Source organism: Gopherus evgoodei, chromosome 4 (genome assembly GCF_007399415.2).
Source record: "Gopherus evgoodei ecotype Sinaloan lineage chromosome 4, rGopEvg1_v1.p, whole genome shotgun sequence".
In the NCBI taxonomy this organism is placed as follows: domain Eukaryota; kingdom Metazoa; phylum Chordata; order Testudines; family Testudinidae; genus Gopherus; species Gopherus evgoodei.
The window spans coordinates 58,188,389-58,209,625 of NC_044325.1; the positions used below are offsets into that span (position 1 = coordinate 58,188,389).

Below are 21,237 nucleotides of genomic sequence, written 5' to 3' on the forward strand. Positions count from 1 at the left end.
GGATTCAATTTGTCTTATTCCTGCTTGTGGAGGAGGAAGCAAACTTTCTGAAGTGTATGTTCTTCCTACATCTGTAAGGTAACACACTGAAAAGGGGTAACATAAAAATAAAGTAGCAAAGTATCACACTGCTCTAGCTGTTTGTAAGGAGGCGGTATAAATTAATGAAATTTAATATATGGTTAGCTATGTAATCCTAAATTTTCAGATGTAAACATGTTTTTCTTTCTTTAAATATTTAACTTTATAAAATAGACATGATTTAAAATTATACTTGTGTTGTACGTAGCAATGGGGAAAAAATAACTTCCAGACATATTTATTTAAATTATATACTGAATTATCATCTTTTAAAGTTAATGTTTTACTAATGGTTTCCATTTTAAATTAACTGCTTATAATGGTGTCATTAAAAACTTTGATGCCTTTTAGGTGTTCATTTGTACCTGGAGATAGTTATGCAACACTATGTGCACTTGACATGTGACACATGCAAATGTTAAATACAGTAGCAGCATGAAGCCAGTGAATTAATAAATAATTTTATGTAATTAAAGGCACCTGGGTATTTTTATAATTAATTGCTTGTAAATACTAAATTTAAATATAATTTATAGTTTTCTAAATTTGATTATACTTATAGCAAATAGTGTGTTTTGGGGGTTATTTTTATGGATTTTAATTGGCACATGTTTTTATAAGGCCCAAGTATTTTTCTAATTTTTAAATGCAAATCCAAGGTCCAATTATCTTTAGAGTTGAAGTTAATACGTATGAAAGGAAAACTATGCTTCTGAAATGGCACTACTGTATTAATCATTTTGAAGGCTAGTATATGGCTTAAAAAAAAGAAGGAAAAATAATAATTATGTGCTCAGATCAGATTTAAAGGGAAAAAAGTAAGGGAGACTACCAAGTGAAATTACTTTCTCGTTTTGCATAAATCAGATTAAGTCTATATATTGTCATAAATCTGTTATAGTCCTTATCAAATGGGCTGAGGTATCATGATCTGAAACGATGCTGTTGAGGGAACCATATAATTGCCCAAACAGATAGATGGAAATGAAAACATGGGACGATTCTGTCAAATGATGCTCGCAGCCACAATCTGAGTACAATGTGATCCCCTTACTGTAACTTGTAGGCATCAACTCTGACCTGGAAGGTAGTCATCTAGGTTATGTCTCTGCTGCCATAAAAAACACAAGGCATCAAGTCTCTGAGCCTGTGTCAGCTGACTCAAGCTCATGGTGGCTGAGCTGCAGGATTATAAAATTCCTCTGTAAATGCTTGGGCTGGAACCCAGGCTCTGAGACCTACTCTTCTTGCGCGATTTCAGAGCCCGGATTCCGGTCCAAGCACAAGTGTCTACACTGCAGTTTTATAGCTCTGCAGCCCGAGCCCCATGAACCTGACTAAGGTGACCTGGACAGTGGCGATATGCCGTAAGGGTAAGAGAGGGTAAGCCAGTCTCTCTGAACATCCAGTCTTTGGTTATTCTGCCTTAACTGCCACTTAATGTTCATTGTAACTATAGTCTTTATGCTGCAAGACAACCTGGAAGCTGGAATAAGACCACCAAACTCTGTTCACACAGGCCATCATCAGATGGCAATGACTTTTGCTCACTGCCAGTTCAGTCCAGGTTTGAACTGCTGAGAAAGATGTGAAAAGCTCACAGAACTGATATATAATGTCCTCTCTTCATTGCCTTTTTTATTTCACTGCCATTTTAAAACAAATCCCTAGAGGGAAATACTAAGAGTAAGTGCTGATCAAGTTGAGGATAGAAATAAAATGTGGATGGAATAGGTAGGAGTATTGTGCATCAGTTCATCATACACTTTTGGAGCCGTAGTCTCAGTTGATTGGCAGATTACAATGTCAAGATATAAACTGTAATTTAAAAAAAAATTCACTTGTGCGGTTTACTTATTTCCCTGTACTCAGTTTGGACAATGACTTCCTGTATATTAATCAATTTAATGTCTTCCTGCAGTTGTAGCGGGTGTAGTGGATTGAACATGGGGCTGGGTGAAGGCAACTTGGGTTCTATGCCCAGCTCTGTCTCTAATTTGCTGTGTACCTTGGGCAAGTCAGAAAATCTGTTTATCTCCATTACGCTATCTCTAAAATGAGAGTATAAATGCTTACCCAACTTTATAAAACACTTTGTTCTGTTGATGAAAATGCTTGTCAGCTTTGTCTCTCAATACTCTGCTGTCATTTCTGAGAGTGGTCTTATTATGAAAGAGCCAAAAGCTGGATTCCAAATACTGAGCGCACATGTATAAATCACACACAAACCTGTTTTCACTGTAACTTTTAAACAATCTGAATATTGGAAAAACTGTTTACCAGTGTCACATTTAAACACACAAACATGGGATTTTATAGGGATACTGATTTCTCTCTCTAATGGCTTCATTGTGGTGCCATAGTTGAGCATATTTACTCACTCTGTATTGGAATATTTAGTATTTCTATTATGGTGGTGCCTAGGGACTCCAACCAAGATCAGGATCCCATTGTATAAGGCATTGTACGCACACAGTGTAACACAGTCCCTGTCCCGAAGCGTTTACAGTCAAAACAGACATGGTAGACAAAGTGCTGATAGAGAGAGGATATAATATGTGAACAGTATGATGACTTACTAACCTCATGTTAGTTCCATGACTTCTCCAGCCTTCCCCTCCCAATTTATGATGGGATTTTGTTAGGAGGGGATTAGCTGAAGGGACGGAGATGAGAAGGGGAGAACGGTGGACAGGTAGAGTGAGTTTATATATGTTGTTTTGACGTAGTTTTTATATTTACTGCATTAACTGCATCTGTTTATCTTTCACCTGGATTGTTCTGGATTGCCCATAATATTTTTCCAATATGTAAAATTTAATTTTACAACGTTTCCTATGTTTTCACACAAGAGGTTTTGCTTTACAAATTTGATGAAAGAGCAATACTGCAAAAGATCTCTTCATGATTCCATGTTCTAAGTGTATATGCAACAAATTCCCTGCCATTTAACTTTGATAAGGTCTTCCAAAATGATATTTCTATTTTCAGCACACATTAGCAAAAATAGGCAGGCAAGTCAGTTCACTTAAGAAGTTACATAATATTATATTCTGTTTGTGTGACTTTATCTGTTTTCACAACTGCATTTTTATTGTACTTTTAATTGGTGTTTATCCCTTTTCATTTAGCATCTATGAAATACTAGTCTTGTCTCCATGCACGCTTAGGTGCGCAAACATGCACATAAAATTACATCTTCTCTTGATGACTTTACTTTTTTTTTCTTTTTTTTGGAGATTACAAAATACCTCAACGAGGGTTATAATCTTCTGTGTTTTTTAAGTTATAGTTCTTTTACTGTGACTGTTGAATGGTAGTCCTGCTCATCATTTCTTGTGATGTGGCTGAAAGGAAAAGAAATATAAAACAGGTGAACTAGCATTATTCATGTAACATATGACATGTTCACTGCCTCTGCTGATAATCTGTATTTACTCTGGCATTTTTTTTAGATCTGCATTTTATTTTCTTTACATGTGTTTGATACAGACTGTTCAGATTGGAGTTGCCTTAAAATATATTGTCCATTTAAAGAAGACACCAAAAAAAATGAGTGTCCGCAGGAAGAACTGATGCTTTGTTTTAAAGGAATTTCTAAAATCTTTCTAAATGAAAAATCATTCAAACAGTATCTAATACTGGCAATTTTCCACTGTCTTCAGCTAGAACTTATTGGCCAACCAGGTCAGCCATTATTAAAGTTCAAGTGGCCCAGTGGGAAAAGTAATGGCCTTGTGGTACTATGAATTTTAAATGCTGCCATTTCTATGTATTGCACCATTATCTGTTTTCACACGTCACTAAATTGTATAGAAGTTGTTAGACCAACTTCAGTGTCAAGGTCATATGAGTTATAACTGTTCTCAAGTATCCTTCACAGAGCTTTGTCATAGGGTTCTCCTCACATTATTGGATATAAGCAGCAAAATTTTACTTACACACACGCTCTACAGTGTTGGATATTTTTTTGTCAAACTATTTTTATTTCATGCAAAGTCAGGTTATCATCGCTACCAGAGCTGTTAATACTCAATTGACAGAAACGTTTATAACAGTTTCATAGTTAGAAGTGCTTGATAAAATATCGTTTGAATTAAGCTACAGTATGTTTTAATGAAGCTAATATTGGTGAATTTCAGAATGGATTGATACTTTTAGTTTTGCAGATGAATAGCTGAGCTTAAACCTCATCTTGATTTTAAATTTAATATAAGCTAATATTGAAAGTAGCATACCAGGCTGCAGCAAGTGGTTCCAGACAAATAATATAGATTATTTTAATGCCATAATACAATTTTGTAATAAGAATATTTCTCAAATATTGCTGTCGTCTTTGGGAATTAGAAAGCCAAAGTATTGTCTACTAATGATGTTTCATCATACCAAAAACTTCTTATGCTCTTGTATTCAGATTTTGTTAAACTATTCCATGCTTCTTTGGGTTTTCACCATTGGAGAAAATCTCTAAGTGCTGATCTGTTTTAGAAAAGATGCCCATTGTATCTAAAGAGACTTAAAAACAACATATTTACACTGGTGCGAACCCTTAATTTAGACACTGAAACTGGTTTAAACCTTGCTTAAATTGATTTAGATTAAATCAATACAGTTGAGTTTGGCAAATAAGAACTTAGACAAGAACTAGTTTTTAGGTATTTGTTTTTGTCAGGGAGTCACAAATGTATTAAGCCTTTAGTATTTCCCGGAAGCAACAGCAAAAAGAAGAGTAAGCCCCTTCCACACACAGCTGTTGGTGGCTTCCCTACACTTTTCTTAGCTCGCAAATGTAGAGCATCATAGCATTTGCTGGGCCTGTCTTATTCTTGAGCCTGATCACAGCTCAGGGCTTAGGAATAAGGCAGGCCCATAGATAATTTTGTGATAAGAACCAGCAGATTACAAAAAGAGGTAATTGATGAAAAAATTGCCCGGTTTGTTTATGCAACAAACTCTCCTTTCTGTATGATTGAGAACCCACACTTCATTAACATGGTTCAGTCAGTAAGACCAGGATACAGTCCACCCAACAGAGCTGATGTTGCAGGCAAATTGCTGGATAAAGTGTATGAAAGAGAAATTGAGCAGTGTGCAAAAGGTCTAGATGGTAAAATTGTTAACCTGAGTCTTGATGGGTGGAGCAATGTCCACAATAATCCTGTTGTATGTGCTTGTGTGACAAAAGAAAAAGGAAATGTCTTCCTTACAGAAACAATTGATATATCAGGAAATGCACCCACAGCAGAATACTTACAAGAAATAGGAGTAAAAGCTATAACAAGCTGTGGAAAAAAATTCAAATGTCTAGTACACAGCTTGGTCACAGACTATGCTGCAAATGTATCCAAGATGAGAAGAAATTATTTAGAAGAGAGTCAAGGTCTCAAGCTAATAACATATGGTTGCAGTGCTCATTTGATGCACCTCCTAGCCCAAGACTTCAGTGTTCCAGAAATAAAGGCTAAAGTTATTGAAATTGCAAAATACTTCGTAACAACCGCTTTGCAGCAGCTGCTCTGAAAAGTAAGTGGGAGGAACCAAGCTAACTCTCCCCATGACGTGTGATGGAACTCAGTGGTGGACTGCACTATATCAGAAACTGGCCTAATCTGATGACAGTTTGTGAACAAAATCGTGAAAAAATAGATGGCACAGTCACAGCCAAAGTTCTCAACATTGGGCTCAAGAGAAATGTTGAGCACATGCTGAGTACCTTGAAGCCTGTTTCTGTAGCCTTGAGCGAAATGCAGGGAAATAGCTGTTTTATTGCTGACATTGTTGAAATTTGGAAGGAACTGAGCGAGATCTTAAAAAGAGAAATCTGCAATGACACAGTTAAATTACAGGCATTAAAAAAACGAATGGGACAAGCACTATCTGCAGCTCATTTTCTTGCAAATATTCTCAATACTTGGTACCAGGGTCAAACCTTAACTGCTGAAGAAGAGTTGGCTATGACATGGCATTATGGAGGGATGATTGCTGGATGTCCAACGTAACAAACTTCAGAGCTAAGGATGAGCCATTCAGAAATATGTGTTTGCTGATGATGGTTTAAAGAAAGTCACACTAGTGAACTGGTGGAAGTCACTTAATCACTTGGATTCAGAGACTGGTTGAAGTGATGATCTCACTTTTAACAGCAGTGGCTTCTTCTGCCAGTGTAGAAAATATTTTCTTCCTGTGGACTAATTCATGTCAAATTGAGAGATCATTTGGGACCTGAAAAAGCAAGAAAGCTTGTTTTTTCTCTCCAGATTATGAACAAACAGGAAAATGAAGGTAAAGATGACTGAGTTAGCTGCGGAAGCCAATATTTTAAGTTTCTCGTGTTGACTTGGCTGACGGTTAAATGAATATTTAAAAAAAAATTACATCAACTATTTTAGTTCAAACAATTTTAACAAAAACAAACCTGATTTTAAAAAACTTGAATGTTTAACAAAATTCATATGCTTGTTTTTGTTAAATATTATGCGTTTTCGGTTGAAGAAAAAAATCCGGAATATATAACGTTGTTTTTTAGTTAAATAAAACAGTTTAAATGTCTGTCTGGTGATGTTCTCCTCATAATACCGCATGGCAAGAAAATCCTGCAAATATTAATGATTAACCTGTTGAATTGGAGATAATTCCCCACCCAGTGACTTCATAAATAGCTGCTTTTACCTTAAATTACATTTTGGTAATGAATAACCAAACAATCAATCATACATTTTCTGCTATAGCTGTAAAACTCATCTGAAAAGTTTTCAAAATAAATCACTTAAAAAATATACAGTGTGTACTGAAACCTACAGCTATCTCTGAGTGTGAAGAATACATATTAAGGTTATAATAAGCAACAAGAAAGCACTTTTTGTGTGTGTGTGTGTGAGTGTGTGTGGTTTAGAAGTGTGTGTGTGGTGTGGAAATCCATGATTACATCGAGTCTTCCTGACTAGGGATTTAAATCAGATTCACCCTGATTGTTTGAACAAAAATACCTTCAGTGATGAACTGGTAGTATCTAGCACTTATCTAGTAGCACTTCATCCAGTGATCTCAAAGCACTTCACTAAGTGGTTAAGTATTAGAGCTGAGTGACCAGCGAAACTGTATGTACATTTGAGTGATCAGGTTTTACTGATATGAATACTTGCAAGCAGCGAATTTGTAATCTCAAAAGCTAATGTGTGATGAAAAATGAATTTCGGATTGTTCAGTTACAAAATTCAAATTGCCAGCTGGTTGATTAGTTAAATCAGCTAGTCTGGGAACAGGTACAATATGAGTATAACCTATATAGGGTCTATTTTGAAGATAATTGAATATATGCCACAGTGTTCACAACTATTTATAGAAACGCCCCCTGGGTTACGCAAACCCAATTTACCGCAAATCCGCACTTAAGGAAAAAGTTGAGTAAGCTATAAATAGGTGGGGTGTTTGTTTTGTTTTTGGTTTGTTTTTTGCGTAACTGTCAGGTATACATTTCCGACGTATGAAAAACTCGAGTAGGGGAGTGTCTGTATAGGAAAAAAAATCATAAAGAAATTACTATATACCAAATGAGACTTGCTATCTGCTTATGAACATTGTATGCTAGACTGTGACATACAATGCATGTCCTGCAGGAGAGTTTGAAAGAGAGAGAGAAATCCTACTTGAACTCCTATAATGGAGACCCACTATATGTGTGTGTTATGAAATTTTGAATCTGTTGTTTTGGATCTTCAAAACAATAGCTTGTTTTTTTTTTGTAATCTGGTCTTGTTTGTTAATTCTCAAATATTTCCTAATGAATGTTTACCCTGTATTTGTGTTTTTAATGAGGTGGATCATTCTTTTTTTATAACATGACAGTAACGTCCTCTTGTAGATGGAAATGATGTCTTCTCTTAAAACAAATAAAAAACACACTTTATGTTTTATTTTCGTCTGTTATGCGTAGCACAAATCTTTTTCCTCCCCCTTCCCTCTTGCTAAAGCATATCATTGTTGTCCTATGATGTACTTTGCTTTTTTGCAGGTTTTCTTATCCATATGTTTGGATGAATGTTATTGGTAGAGACCAACCAAATTTACAGTCCATTTTGGTCAATTTCACGGTCATAGGATTTTAAAAATTGTAAATTTCATTATTTCATATATTTTAAATCTGAAACTTTGGTAGTGTTGTAACTATAGGAGCCCTGCCCCAAAAAGTGTTGTTTTTTTGTTGTTGCAAGATTAGTGAAGGGAGGTTGCAGTATTGCCTCCCTTACTTCTGCACTGCTGCTGTTAGCACCACTGCCATGAGAGCTGGGCAGCTGGAGGTGCTGTCCAGAAGCCCAGCTCTGAAGGGAGTGTTGCCACCAGCAGTAGTGTGATGGCATGGTTTGGTATTGCCACCCTTACTTCTGTGCTGCTCTCTGTGAGGTTCTGCCCTTCAGTGCTGGGTGCCTAGCCAGCAGCCACTGCTCTCTGGCCACCCAACTCTGAAAGCAGTGCAAAAGTAAGGGTGGTAATACCGTGACCCCCTCTCCCCTTACAATAACCGTGACACAACCCCCTCCCACCCGCAGCAACCCCTTTGGGTCGGGACCCCCAGTTTGAGAAATGTTGGGTTCTCCAATTAAATCTGTGTATAATATAGGGTAAAATTACACAAAAGACCAATTTCCCCGGGGGGTGGGGAGGGACATCATCTTTCACGATCCATGGTATGTTTTTCGTGGATATTAATTGGGTAGGGGCCCTAAGTATTGGTTGGAGTTTATCCATGCTGAATTGGTGTTTCTGTTACGTACTGTGGTTAAATTCATAAAACGTGAAGCTGAATTTTTGTCTTCACCGACTTAAGTAAAACACACACAGGGAAAGGGGTGGTGTGAGATGGATAGAGGCAGAATCAGTTTTGAAATCAGAGTCTCCTAAAGGGTAAGCTTGATTTATGCTCTGAGTGTGTACAGTTGCGGAAATCTTAGAAAATTAACTAACTAAAATGCTATGTGTCCTATACATTTAAAAAATAAATATTACAAAGTGTATTAATTTACCAGAAATTATCTGCAGCTATTGGTAGCATAGGTTCAAAGGGGTTGTTTTTTTTTTTTTTGTTTTGAAACTCGGCTGAATATAGTATTTAGCAAAAGACTGAGGCTATGGCTACACTAGAGACCTTACCAGTGTGCAGCTGCATCAGTGCATCAGCGTAGCCATTGTAAGCCGACAGGAGAGCTCTTCTGTTGGCTTAATTACTCCAGTCTCCATGAGTGGCAGTAACTCTGCTGGTGTGAGAAGCTCCCCCATGGATATAGTGCTGCCCACACCAGTGCTTAAATCGGCATAAATTATGTTGCTAATTCACACACCTGAGTGACATAATTTATGTTGATTTAAGCTATGCTACACTACAGCTTAAACTGGGCCACAGACCAATCTTTGGTTCAGCCAGCATCCTCTATATAGAGCCTGTTTTGAATATCGGAACTGATGCTAACGAAATCCTCTGGCCCACCAGATTCTTGCATGGCCATAAACTAATTCTGTACTGTGACAATCTACGAAATATAATTTTATTTGCATCAACATATATCCCATAGATACTCAAAAATATGCACTGCATTCAAAATTTCCAGAGTGGTGTCCTGTGGATGGCAGCAACAACCAGAAGACTTAAAAACAAAAGCTGCTTCTTCAGGAAATGCCCACTGTTTTTCTCCTAATGCATTTTATATTTAACTCTTGTACAAGATTTAAAGTTGGCTCTGGCATTGATTATTTATAGTTTAGTCCAGTAGACCTCTGCATCCAGCCATGTATGAAACAAACCTTCGTTCCCATAATATTTTTACATGGGAGGTCTTTGTGGCTGTATGTGAGTTGGAGCCTAAAGATGACATTTCAGTTTTGAAAATAGAAGCCATTTATGTTCTTAGATAAGATTTTGGCATTTCCAAGTGTTGAAAGAAGAGTCTTTTGAATCCATTCTGCTGTTGTCCATAGAAATCCAATTTTTGAAATGACAAGAACAAAAATTAAACTAATCAGGCATGGAGATAAAAGTATGGCATGAATGTCAATATATGTTTATACATACTGAGTAGAAAGTTCATTATATATGATCTTCAAGGTAAAAGATTAATTCGAGTGCAAGGTTGACAGCCTTGAACAAAGTCCAAGGAATCCATAAGTTGTAGATCCTCTTCCTCTCCCCCGCCCCCGAAAGCATTCTTAAATAGCTTCAGCTAGATAGTACAGGATCCCCCGCCCCAGGTTATGCAAACCTGATTTACGCAAATCCGCACTTAGGAAAAAGTTCTGTAAGCCAGAAAATAGGAGGGCGTGTTTTTGTGTCCCCCCCTACCCCCCCCCCCGTAATGGTTGAGTATATGTTTCTGACTTATGCAAAATTCGAGGTATGTAAGACTGAGAGGGAACAAACATGGAAGTACAGTAGATTGGGATAACATGGATAAGAGGAAGGGAACTGGTAGAATAAAGTTGGGGATTAGGAGAGGAAGCAGGCCAGTTTGAAGTCACTAGAAGATGTAGAATGTAATCAGAACTAATCAGAGAGAAATCTATATTGAACATAGAATCAGGGAAAGGAGAAACAGTTCTCTTATTTAGATTGTGTGACAGACACACTTTTTTTTAGAAAAATTAAATAATGGATCATTAATTTCAGTTCTTGTAATGAGATGTTGGGGGTTAATAAAATCATGAATTTATTTTAATAAGATGTTGAAGCTGATTTAAGGTTTCTGCCTACAATGTTTTGAAATATTTGCGGCCATTGGAGACTCCTGTTCCATCAGTTATATTAGTCTTTACTGGTTTTAATTTATGTACATATCCTCCATACTGTAGAATGACTTGTCACTTTAGCCTTTTTGTTTAAAGAAAAGTAGGATTTATCAGCTTAATGTTTTAAAAAGAAATCTTTACTCTTTGTCTTCCCTCCCAGTCTTCCCTTTTCTCTGTCATGGTAGATGACACAACTATCCTCTCTTTCACTCACTGCCTCCCCTGGCCCATAATCTGAGTGTCATGTTGGACTCCACACACTCTAACTCTGCACATCTAGATAGTGCTTCCTTCATAAGATCCTTGAGATCCCTGCTTCACCACCTCTGTATGTCCATACCATCAAAAGTGCAGGCCTTTTGTGCAGGCCTTCACCATCTCCCATATTGACTACTGCAAACTCCTCATAGATCTTTCCGATACCCCTCTCATCTCTTTCTTTTCCATTCAGATCATTGCTGCTAAATTCATCATCCTTGCCTGTTGTTCTAATCATATCCACAAACCAATCACCTAGCAACATGACGCTCTGATCCTGTTAGGATCTTATAGGCTCTACCTTAATATAAAGAGTAATAAGTTAAATATGAAACTTTCACATGCATTTATTTACATCATTTGACTGTCTTGTAACTTTGTTAAATTTTTCTATAATTCTATTCAGTAGTATTCTGTAAAACTGTATATTAGACTAATATCCATCTACAATTCTAATATTAAAATATAATGATATGACTGGGGCAGGTAAAGAACAATGATCTTGTAGTAAAGCCCTGTGATTTGGGAGATCTGGACTTTACTCTTGGTTCTACCTCATACTTGGTGTGAATTTTAGATACCATTATTAATCTCTCTGTGTCTCAGTTCTCCATCTATAAAATGGTGATAATACTTCCTATCTTTAGCTGAGGTGTTTAAATGCTACCATAGTGGGGCTATGTAAATATTTAGATAGAACATTTAAGTTTGTACCGTGTTAGGGTCAGCAATGTAAAACACAATAGCAAGACATAGACATAATGCTATTGTTAAATTCTTGTGTAGTGAACTGTATGAGTTAGCTGATAGAAGAATATGATTTCAGTCTTCGTTCCTGAATATCAGAACAATCTAAGATATGTCTTAGTAGATGCATTCATGAAAGGAAAACTGTTAATTATTCATATTGCTTTGCTGTACTATAAAATTTGATTTATTGAAACTGTAATTTATTCAAGTTGCATCTGGTAAGAAAATATATCAGAAGTAATTAATTGTATGGAAGATGTGATGAGCTGGATATATCCGCAGAGAACAATTGAAGACTGTAGCAGTGTGGTATTGATTTGCCTTTTAGAGGAAAAAATCTTGTCCCATTTCTAAATGTTAACAATTCTGAGGGAAAAATTCCCACTTGGGAAGAATGTTTTCCAGGATGCTTCATTGCCAGGTGTTTGAGTGGCGCCTTAGATGAATGAAGTTTATGGCAGCCTTTGGAAATGACCGACTCCAGGGAATCTCAGCTTCCTGCTGTGAAAGTTTCTATTTTCAAAGCACATCAGTTTCAGTGGGAATGTTCCAGTAGTCCCATATGCTACTTCTGACAGAGAGCTAAGTTTCTACCCTGAATATGAGACAGCTACTGAAGAGGTTCCCTTGCTGCTAACAAAATGAATTTCAATATGTTGCCAATGAACAAGTGGCATGTTCCCAACTGCTAATGGAATTTAACTCCATCAATTATTAATGGAAATTTGCTTTGTTTTCGTTCTTCCCCCTCCCTTTTAACTCCACTACATGCTACTGATATGACTTTGTGGGTTCTGAAGCTGAAAAAGAATCGCCCAAACAGTGTTAGCTTCCTTTGAAACTCTTGCTATATTTTTCTCCCCGCCCTCATCCCCCCCCTCTCTCTCTCTCCTTCCCCCCCTCCCTCCTTGACCTAGCAGCAGGAAGCCTTTGTCTGAGGTGTTCATCTGGAACAACTTTTCCACACTTGTTTTCATGTTCTGTTAGATTACAGGGCAGCAGGCCTACCTTTGAAGCTCCCTTCTCTTTTGTTTCTTTGCAGTGCACTCCAGTAATTAACTTTGTCCTTCTTTTATTTGTTCCAGTCAATCGCAGTCCACTCTGCTGAGCATCTTCTCCCAGGAGTACCAGGTTAGAAGTTTTCTCCTTTGTGAGGGTTGACAGGTGCCTAATTGAATGATGAATGTCCCTTTATTTCTTTGTAATTGAACTGCCAGCTTTCTGATTGGTTTGGAGGATGTTCCCTTTTCCACATCAAGCACCGCCTGAGTCTCAGTGGATGGCTGCCAAGCCTACCCATCCATCTGTCTAATAACATCTAGCCTTTGCTTATTTGGTGGACCTGTAATAAATTATGCTAAACCATTATTATTCTGACAATAATAATTTCCCTGTGTTGCGTGGTTCCATGTGCTAAATGTTTGCTGACTTGCACTGTCAGTGCTGCTTTCCATTGCTGACAGAGATGATGATAAATGACCATTGCCGGAGTGGCAGAAGGCAAGAGAGGCAGAAAATGGAGTCATTTATCATGAGATGACAGGTGTCAGTCAAGTGGCAAGTCTCTGTGGAATTACTTTTTGTTGTTTTTCAAATAAGTTGTTTTTAAGCAATGCTCTTCCTGGTTAAAAATGGCAATTGAATTGTAAAACTAGAGTGCAGAGGACTTAGATGGAATTGAATTGAGGGGAAATTCATACAAAGGTTGAAAGAGAGAACAAGTTTTTCTTTGCCCTCTACAGCCCTCAGCAAACTTATTTAGATTCAATTACTATGACCTTGCTGGCTTTTACATATACGGTACATTGCAGTACAGTCTGAAGACATTCTATTCAATAGATAGATAGATGAAAAACCATTTCTATATAGAATTCTCAAAATATAATTCAGTTTCCCCTATAAGCTGAATACGGTGGCCAAAAAGCATGCACTCAGACATTCATGCTTTATATGTCTGATGCGATACATCATAAAAGTCTCTGGTTTTGTTTTATTTTTTCTTCTCAGAAACAAATCAAAGAACACAGGCAAAGCATCACACTGCTGAGGCTATTGAAACTTACTACCAAGGTATGACCCACCTTCCCATCCCACTAGAAGTTATTGTAGTGCTACTAATTGTAATTATAATTGAGTAAATCAGGTTATTAAGCTAATTTAATATAAAATAAATTAACAAATAGGATGGTGGAAGTACCCCAAGATAATTTCAGTGAAAGATCCTTGAGTCAGAAGTCTTCTCTTCAGTTTTAGCAGCAGAATTTGTAGGCTTAAAGACAAGATGCCATGATTATATCTTTTGGAGCACATGTGTTAGTGTTATGTATTGCCTTATTCTGAAAGCTATAAGATTTACGTGCCAAGGTTGATGATATAAATTATATTGGTGAGAGAAAACTACCCAAATTGAGGAGGCCTGCTCAGTTATAAATGTTTTGTTTAAGTTACAGACACTTTTTATTATGTAAAAAATTGCATATTAAATTAATGTATTTACCAATATAATGTAAACAGGAGTGAACTAAAACTTAAAACCACATGAATGTCAGAAACACCTTTTAAGGAGAAATGAAAACCTTTAATATGTCATTTTACGAAATAATTTTACAATTGTATGCATCTTGAGTTAATAAATAGTAATTGCTAACACCTTATAGTTTCTTAGTTCTACTGACTTTTCTTTAGACATCTCAATGACATAATTGGGGCATACTGATAACTGGTAGAGATATACAATTAAAATATTACTATGTAGACTGACATATCTGAAGAGCTTTCATGGCAACTGAGATTGTGATTATAGGCATCTGGTATTTATGCTTTAATATTATCTTTATGAATGAGGAAAATAAACAAAAAGCTTTCATTTGTAAACAATTAGCTAGTCTCAATGTTTCTGCAAATTTAGAACTAAGGACAACCTCGTTCTATTAGACATGAAGGAAGAAAATCTAATGCACCATATTTTGCTATTTTTCTTTTGAAAAATAGTTGCACTGCCTTGTCACATTACACTGGTCACATTTTGCCTGTCCCAGTATTGATTCTTCTTTAGGGAGGATATTTGTTAAAAATCCTTCAAATTCACACTATTACTACATAATATTGTTTCTAATTAATTTTCGCTAGTACAGTTTCAGTAAATAACAATAAATTAACTGTGACTGTTTCAACATGTTCTGAGACGTGTTAGTTATTAGAACACTTGAACCACTTTGTGATAAATGTGTCTCCAGATCACCCAGTGTAGTGTTTAACTATTTTTATTATAAGTGTCTTAGAGCAGGAAACATGGAACCAAACCTTGCTTGCCTTATATGCAGCAGTAGTTGCATTGGTGCCAGTAAGAAGGTTCATGTGAGTAAAGTCTGCTTTCATAAGGCAATCAGGATTTGGCCCCATATCTTCCTCATGTTTTGTACAGTCTCAAGTATGTGCATATCAAATTCACATGTCTGAAGCTTGATGGTAGTGGAAATGATGTAAAAAAAATGTTTTCTCCAATTATTTTGTCTTGTTAATTTAACGCAGCTGCATAAAATACATAATAAATCTATTAAAACATCTTGGTGAGTAATCTACTAATTTAATAGATTTCATGTGGGTATTTTTGGGCTAAGTAAGGAAAGATTTGTCTGACTGAAGTAGTTAAATAGAGTGTGAATACTTGGCAGAAAAATTTAAATGAGGGTGCATATATTACAATTTTTTAATTGTAATATTTGAAGAAACTTATCTCAGTTTAGTGTTTTTTAATGCTCCAGTTACTATAATACTAAAGTGCCAAGTACAGAAATAGTAAGCATGATTTTTCATCCAAAAGGACCTTAATTTCAGCGTTGTTGTAGTTTGTGCTGACTTTCTTCTATGAGATTTTCTTGCTTTGTCTCCAAGAAAGAGATGAACAGTCATTCTGCATCCTTGTGCAGGGAAGGCTTTTCTGAACTTGAGCCTTTTCTTTTTATAAATAATACAATATGTAAGTTACAGGGGCAAATTGCTTCTGCCTGCAATAGGGTGAATATCTACCTGCCAACTAGGAGGAACTGGAAGAGCAACAGAATCGACACCTGCCAATGATGTGGTTGAGGGTTAAGATAAGTAGGCTTGGTGTTGAAAGACAAATTTGCCATGGTTTACACTTGTAGCATGGCAGACTGGTCTGTAATAATCATTGGTTCCCATTGATGGAATGGTACTAGTCCTGGTTTCTTGGAATAGTGGTGCTGCTGGGAACAGGTAATAGTGCCGCTGAGTGTAGGTGTCGATTTGTGCTCAACTCTGTGCACCCTGAAGTAATCTTGGAGGTGGGCAAAATTGGAAGCTGTTTACCAGAAAGACCCAGGATCCTTTTCAGCATCATGAAACAGTCCACCTCAGCACAGTGTGTGTCTTCAAGACAGAAGTCACTAAGTTCATAATAAAGTATACACCAGGGCTGGAGATGCTTTTGGCCTGTAATAGATTAAAGAAAGTAGCTACTGCTGACAGTAGACTAACCAGGTAGTATGAAGTTATAGGATGTCAGTGTCGAGTGAGTGCTACTGATCTGAAAATTTGGGAACTCTTGTTTGTTTCACCAAAACAAATTATATGTTTTCATCTGTATGCTGGGGACTTTTTAAGTAGTTATTCATGCAACTGAAAATGTTTTTCCATAAGATGATCTTCTATCATGCCTGTCATGAATGAACCTCAAAATGCTTTACAAATGCTAGAAATCACAATACCCCTGTGAGGAGTTGTAGGTAAATATTGTACTGATTTCACAGATGGTTGAACTGAGGCGTAAATACATTTTGACCCATTCATAGCAAGCTGTTATTGGAGTCAGTAACAAACCTCAGACTTCTTGACTTTGTCATTGTCCCACCACTAGAAACCACTTTTCTGCTTTTCCTGGACACAGATTTTTTTTATTTTATTTGATTGATTGATTTACCAGTATGGGAGGTTCTGGCAGTTTATCCAACTAGTCTTAGATTTTGTGCGAGAGACAGTTGTCACAAAACTTATCTTCTGAAGAGGTTGCATACTACATTGCTTTTTATGACTCTTCTCCCACTCCCATCCTTTAGAGTGTAGCTATTAAGTGACATTTGGCCCCCTCACAACTGCCAGTGACACAATTCCTTCCCACCAAATCCTGAAGGAGTCCTCTAGGCACTAATGCAATATAAACATCAAACAATAATGATAGGAGGCAAAAAGGCAGTCTAGTCAGTGTGATGGGGTGGTCAGAAACTTCACCACCCGTATGTACAGCTCTGACCATAAAATGCCTTTCTTTTCATTTTGTAGCATTCATTTGATATTGTTAATCTAAATACAGAAAGCTTACATCACAGCTGTGAGACTGCTGCCTAACTGGTAAAATCAGTAGTTGTATTTGCATATTTTTGCCCACATGCACAGTAGCTACATAATGATGCATGCATATGCATTTGAAGATAGTGTTGAGCTCCAAATCTTCATTGTGGATTGTAGAGATTTCTTGTGTTATGCATCTTTTAATAATACAGATATAATTTGTTTATATGGCATTCAGCCAAAAATACAATTTTGAAAGATTATTTTCTTGGCTTACTTGTTGTATTTTTAATAAGTACTTAACTGAGATTGATTATCTTACACATCTGCAGGAAGGAACCATGGAAGTTAATGATAGGGAATCTTTTGGTTTTAAGTATTATAAACTATCAAAGTAGTGTTTTCTAGCCAGGCTGTGTGTGGCGTTTGCCCGAGAGAAAGTGTCCCCTGTGTATTTCTAACATGTTGAAGATGGCCTTTTCTTGCCACTACAGATTTACCTGGCTTTGTCTTGTCTAGGTACCTGAGTGGGGTGATGAAAAATGCAGGTGCCCCTGTACTACTGGAGCTAGCCAATGAGGTAATCATTTTTTAAAATCTTCCTGTGTAAAACCTAAGGGGCATATCTATAGTGATTTGACTTAGAAATGTAATTAACCTAAAAAAATGGTTTCAAGGCACATTAGACATATGAAATTGTTCCCAAGTCTGTTAGTACTTCCAATAATTGGACAAAGAGCCCCATTTATTAATAAATCAGTTAATGTAATTAATCTCTACAAGGCAAACGTGTAAGAGGCTTCTGGAATTTTTATTTTGTTGAAAAATTTAAAGAAACTGAGTAAAACAAGTGCTGTTTTAACATGCTAGTTTATTTTTAAATACCCATATGATTAAGACATGTAGACTAATAACATGATTTGAGTTTCTTGTTTAAACTCTCTCCTTCTTTCCCCCATCCCCTCCAAATCCATGATTTTATAGTTAAGGGTTAAAAGCAATTCATTTCCTTGACTCTTCTATTTCCATTTATACAAATTAGTTGAATGGCTAAGGAAGACAGATTAATATGAAGCAATTAAGCAAATTAAACACTCAATATATCAATATCTTTGAAAACTTTGTGTACCAGAAGTTTGGTACGCTTGCCACTTCAACGAGATAGTAACTAATTTATTGATATTGTTTGGTAACTATGGTATGAATCTGTTTGGGATTTGTTTTCATTAAAAAAGTGTGTTCCAATAGTTACTTTGAATGAAGATATAAAAAGTTCATAATAGTGGTAATGAGCCTACTAGAAAAAATGAAATATCAAGCCCTTAAACCAGCAGTTTGCAAACTTTTTGAACTGAGTCATGTGTCTCTTCTTCCCCCCCTCCTCTGCCCTCTTGAGTTACAATTTTTGGTTGTGCCCCTCAACCCAGGCAAAAATAGGTACATGCAAAAGTATGCATGATAGGTTTATGACTAGGCTAATGGAGACCTTAGCACAGCTGTAATTAAATTACCTGTAAGTTTCAAATACACAGATACTTACCAATGGCACAGCCAAGTCTTCCTCAGCAGTGTGCTGCTTCTACCTTGCAATCAGGCTTCACCACTAGGGCAGGGCCAATACCTGGCCCTCTCCCTTCAGATTTTCAGGGTGGGGGAAGGTATGTGTGACTATTTCTGGGGACGGAGCCAGTGCTGGATGCAGAGGCTGCCAAGAATGGAAATTGGCGCAGCTGCAGCAGATGTTGACAGTGACCCAAAGGTGATTGGCCTGCTGAGGTGAATCAAGGGATGAAGGTGGCACTCCCTCCCTATCTCCTGTGGGGACTGACCGAGCCCTAGGGTGACCAGATGTCCTGATTTTGTAGGAACAGGCCTGGTTTGGGGGGCTTTTTCTTATATAGGCGCCTATTACCGCCCCCCCCCCCGCCCCCACCTCGTCCCGATTTTTCATACTTGCTATCTGGTCACCCTACCAAGCTCTGCTGTGTGGGGCTGCCACAAGCTACCTGGCATTGCCACTTGCCTGCCCCCAGCCCCTGCAGATGTTTTTCCATGCCCCACAGTTCGAGGCACCTCTGCCTTAAACTCTGAAGTATTTATTTACAATAATAGCAATACAATATCTGATTTGACTTGGAACTGCTTGTGGAACCCTCAAAGGGATAGAATGATATGTATGCTGTTTTTGTGTTGCACTTTAATAGAAAACACAGGAGTAAGGCAGAAAATGAGTGTTTGCATTAAAAATGATGTGACACTATGAACATTAAGTGTTGCAATAGCAGCAAGTTCTACATATTATATTATCAAGAAAGGATGGCTTATCTTTCAGTTTCAGTCTCTTGTACATTGCTGCAGTCAGCAAATGAGCCATTACCGATCAGTTACTAGCAGGTTTTAATGGTCTATGAAGTGTCTACACACCCTGATGATACAGTTAACATATAATAAGAGATTTACCTTATATTATTGGCAAAGCATGCCTTTTTGCTATTTGTGAAAGCCAAAGGCTTTAAATGTATTCTGTCCTATTTGAATGAAGAAATAATTGGTTTAGCAAGAATTTTTGGTAAATTAACTGGGTTTGCTATATTGCATGAGAACTATCACAAAAGAGCATCTCATCAGAGCAAAGTAATACAGTGTTAGTGTTCTTAATTTTTATATATTTTGTTTGCATTTCTTCTTCTACCCATGATATTCCCATTCACTTACAGATGATGCATATAATTTCTGATTCTAGAAACCTCCCTTTACCCATATTGTACTAATGCACCTTTACAATTCAGATAATTTTTTCTTTAGATCAGAATTAAATAAAAAATTATAGAGAAAGGGAAGTTCTTTAAATAACTTATTTGTTGGCTGTACAGTAAGGTACCTTAGAAAGACAGTGTTTTCTGTTGGGTGTTTTTGTTTTTGTTTGTTTTTTGTTTAGGTTTGTGTGTGTGTGCGTGTGCGCTGCCTAATGCATTAGGGAACTGTGACAATAAGCAGCACCATGTTACTGCTTCCAAACAATCAAGCTGCCATTTTTATGTGATAGTTAATATTTAAATGACATGATCTTGCATCTGCTGACAATTGATGTAATAGTAATACTTTATGAGTCAATATATATTTAATCAGTGGAAACTGTAAAAACTGATGAGAAATATATTACATAGGTACATTACAGTATATAGCAGCTCTGGTGAATAAGAACAGTTCCAATTATTTTTTTGAGGCTATGTGAGGCTCTTTTAAATTTTTATAAATTATGTGCAGACATCTTTACATTGTACATGTACTGGAACAATACTAAACAATTTTAAAAAAAAATTTTTTTGTTAGGAATAGTAAAATTAGTCACACTAGTCTCTACATATAAATACTTTCAAGTGAGATTTGAAGCGCTCTGAATTTTACTTACATGCTAAATTCTGACATGAAGCTTGATGGCCCTATTTCAGAGAAAGATGGACACATGATTAATATGAAAATTAGGGAGATGCAAGTACCTGAACTAATAAGGTAGTCCTTATTCAGGCTGGACTGCCTTCAGTAATTTCACCATTTTTCATGTGTCAGCTCTGATGTGGGTTACTGGAAATAAGCAGCCCTGTGGAAGCATTTCTTTCTACTTGGGGAGTTTAAGGACATCCAAGTACATACATATTTGATAAAAAGCTATATGTACAAATGAAGCCAGCCTTTTTGTCTAGTTACTAAATCAAGATAAAAATTTTGTGAGAATACTGGACTTGAAAACCTGTCAAGAAAAATTCATTGTGATAATATATGAGTAAGGTTTGCTGTCTTATGGTTAAATAAAAGAACTTGATTCGCTCCAGTAATGTTGTAATGCTATCTAAAAACTGTTATTCCACCATGCATTTTACAAAAGTACAAGAACCATTAAAACAGAGTAATAGCTGCTTACAAAAAGATATCCTAAAAAAATTTGACCGGGCCCCAAACCCAGACTCATTTTCTATTACAGCTTTCAGACTCTGTTTTTTGGCCCACAATACTGCTTGATCTTGAACTGAAGGCACTACTAGAATTAATGAGATATCACATTTT

At 36.7% G+C, this 21,237-nt stretch overlaps 1 protein-coding gene across 4 annotated transcripts in view; it reads left to right on the plus strand.

The window, feature by feature from the left end:
- C4H15orf41 (chromosome 4 C15orf41 homolog) overlaps positions 1 to 21,237 on the plus strand; it is a 184,733-nt gene that overhangs the window by 17,475 nt on the left and 146,021 nt on the right. For 2 of the 4 annotated variants that reach the window (XM_030559379.1, XM_030559378.1), the window contains exon 2: positions 17,692 to 17,752. The exons of 1 other annotated variant lie outside the window; for it this stretch is intronic. In XM_030559379.1, the coding sequence (XP_030415239.1) occupies positions 17,692 to 17,752 (61 nt within the window). Of the gene's footprint in view, positions 1 to 12,947; positions 13,001 to 13,869; positions 13,933 to 17,666; positions 17,753 to 21,237 lie in introns of all 4 variants that reach the window. One more of the 4 variants, XM_030559381.1, reaches the window with a different exon arrangement.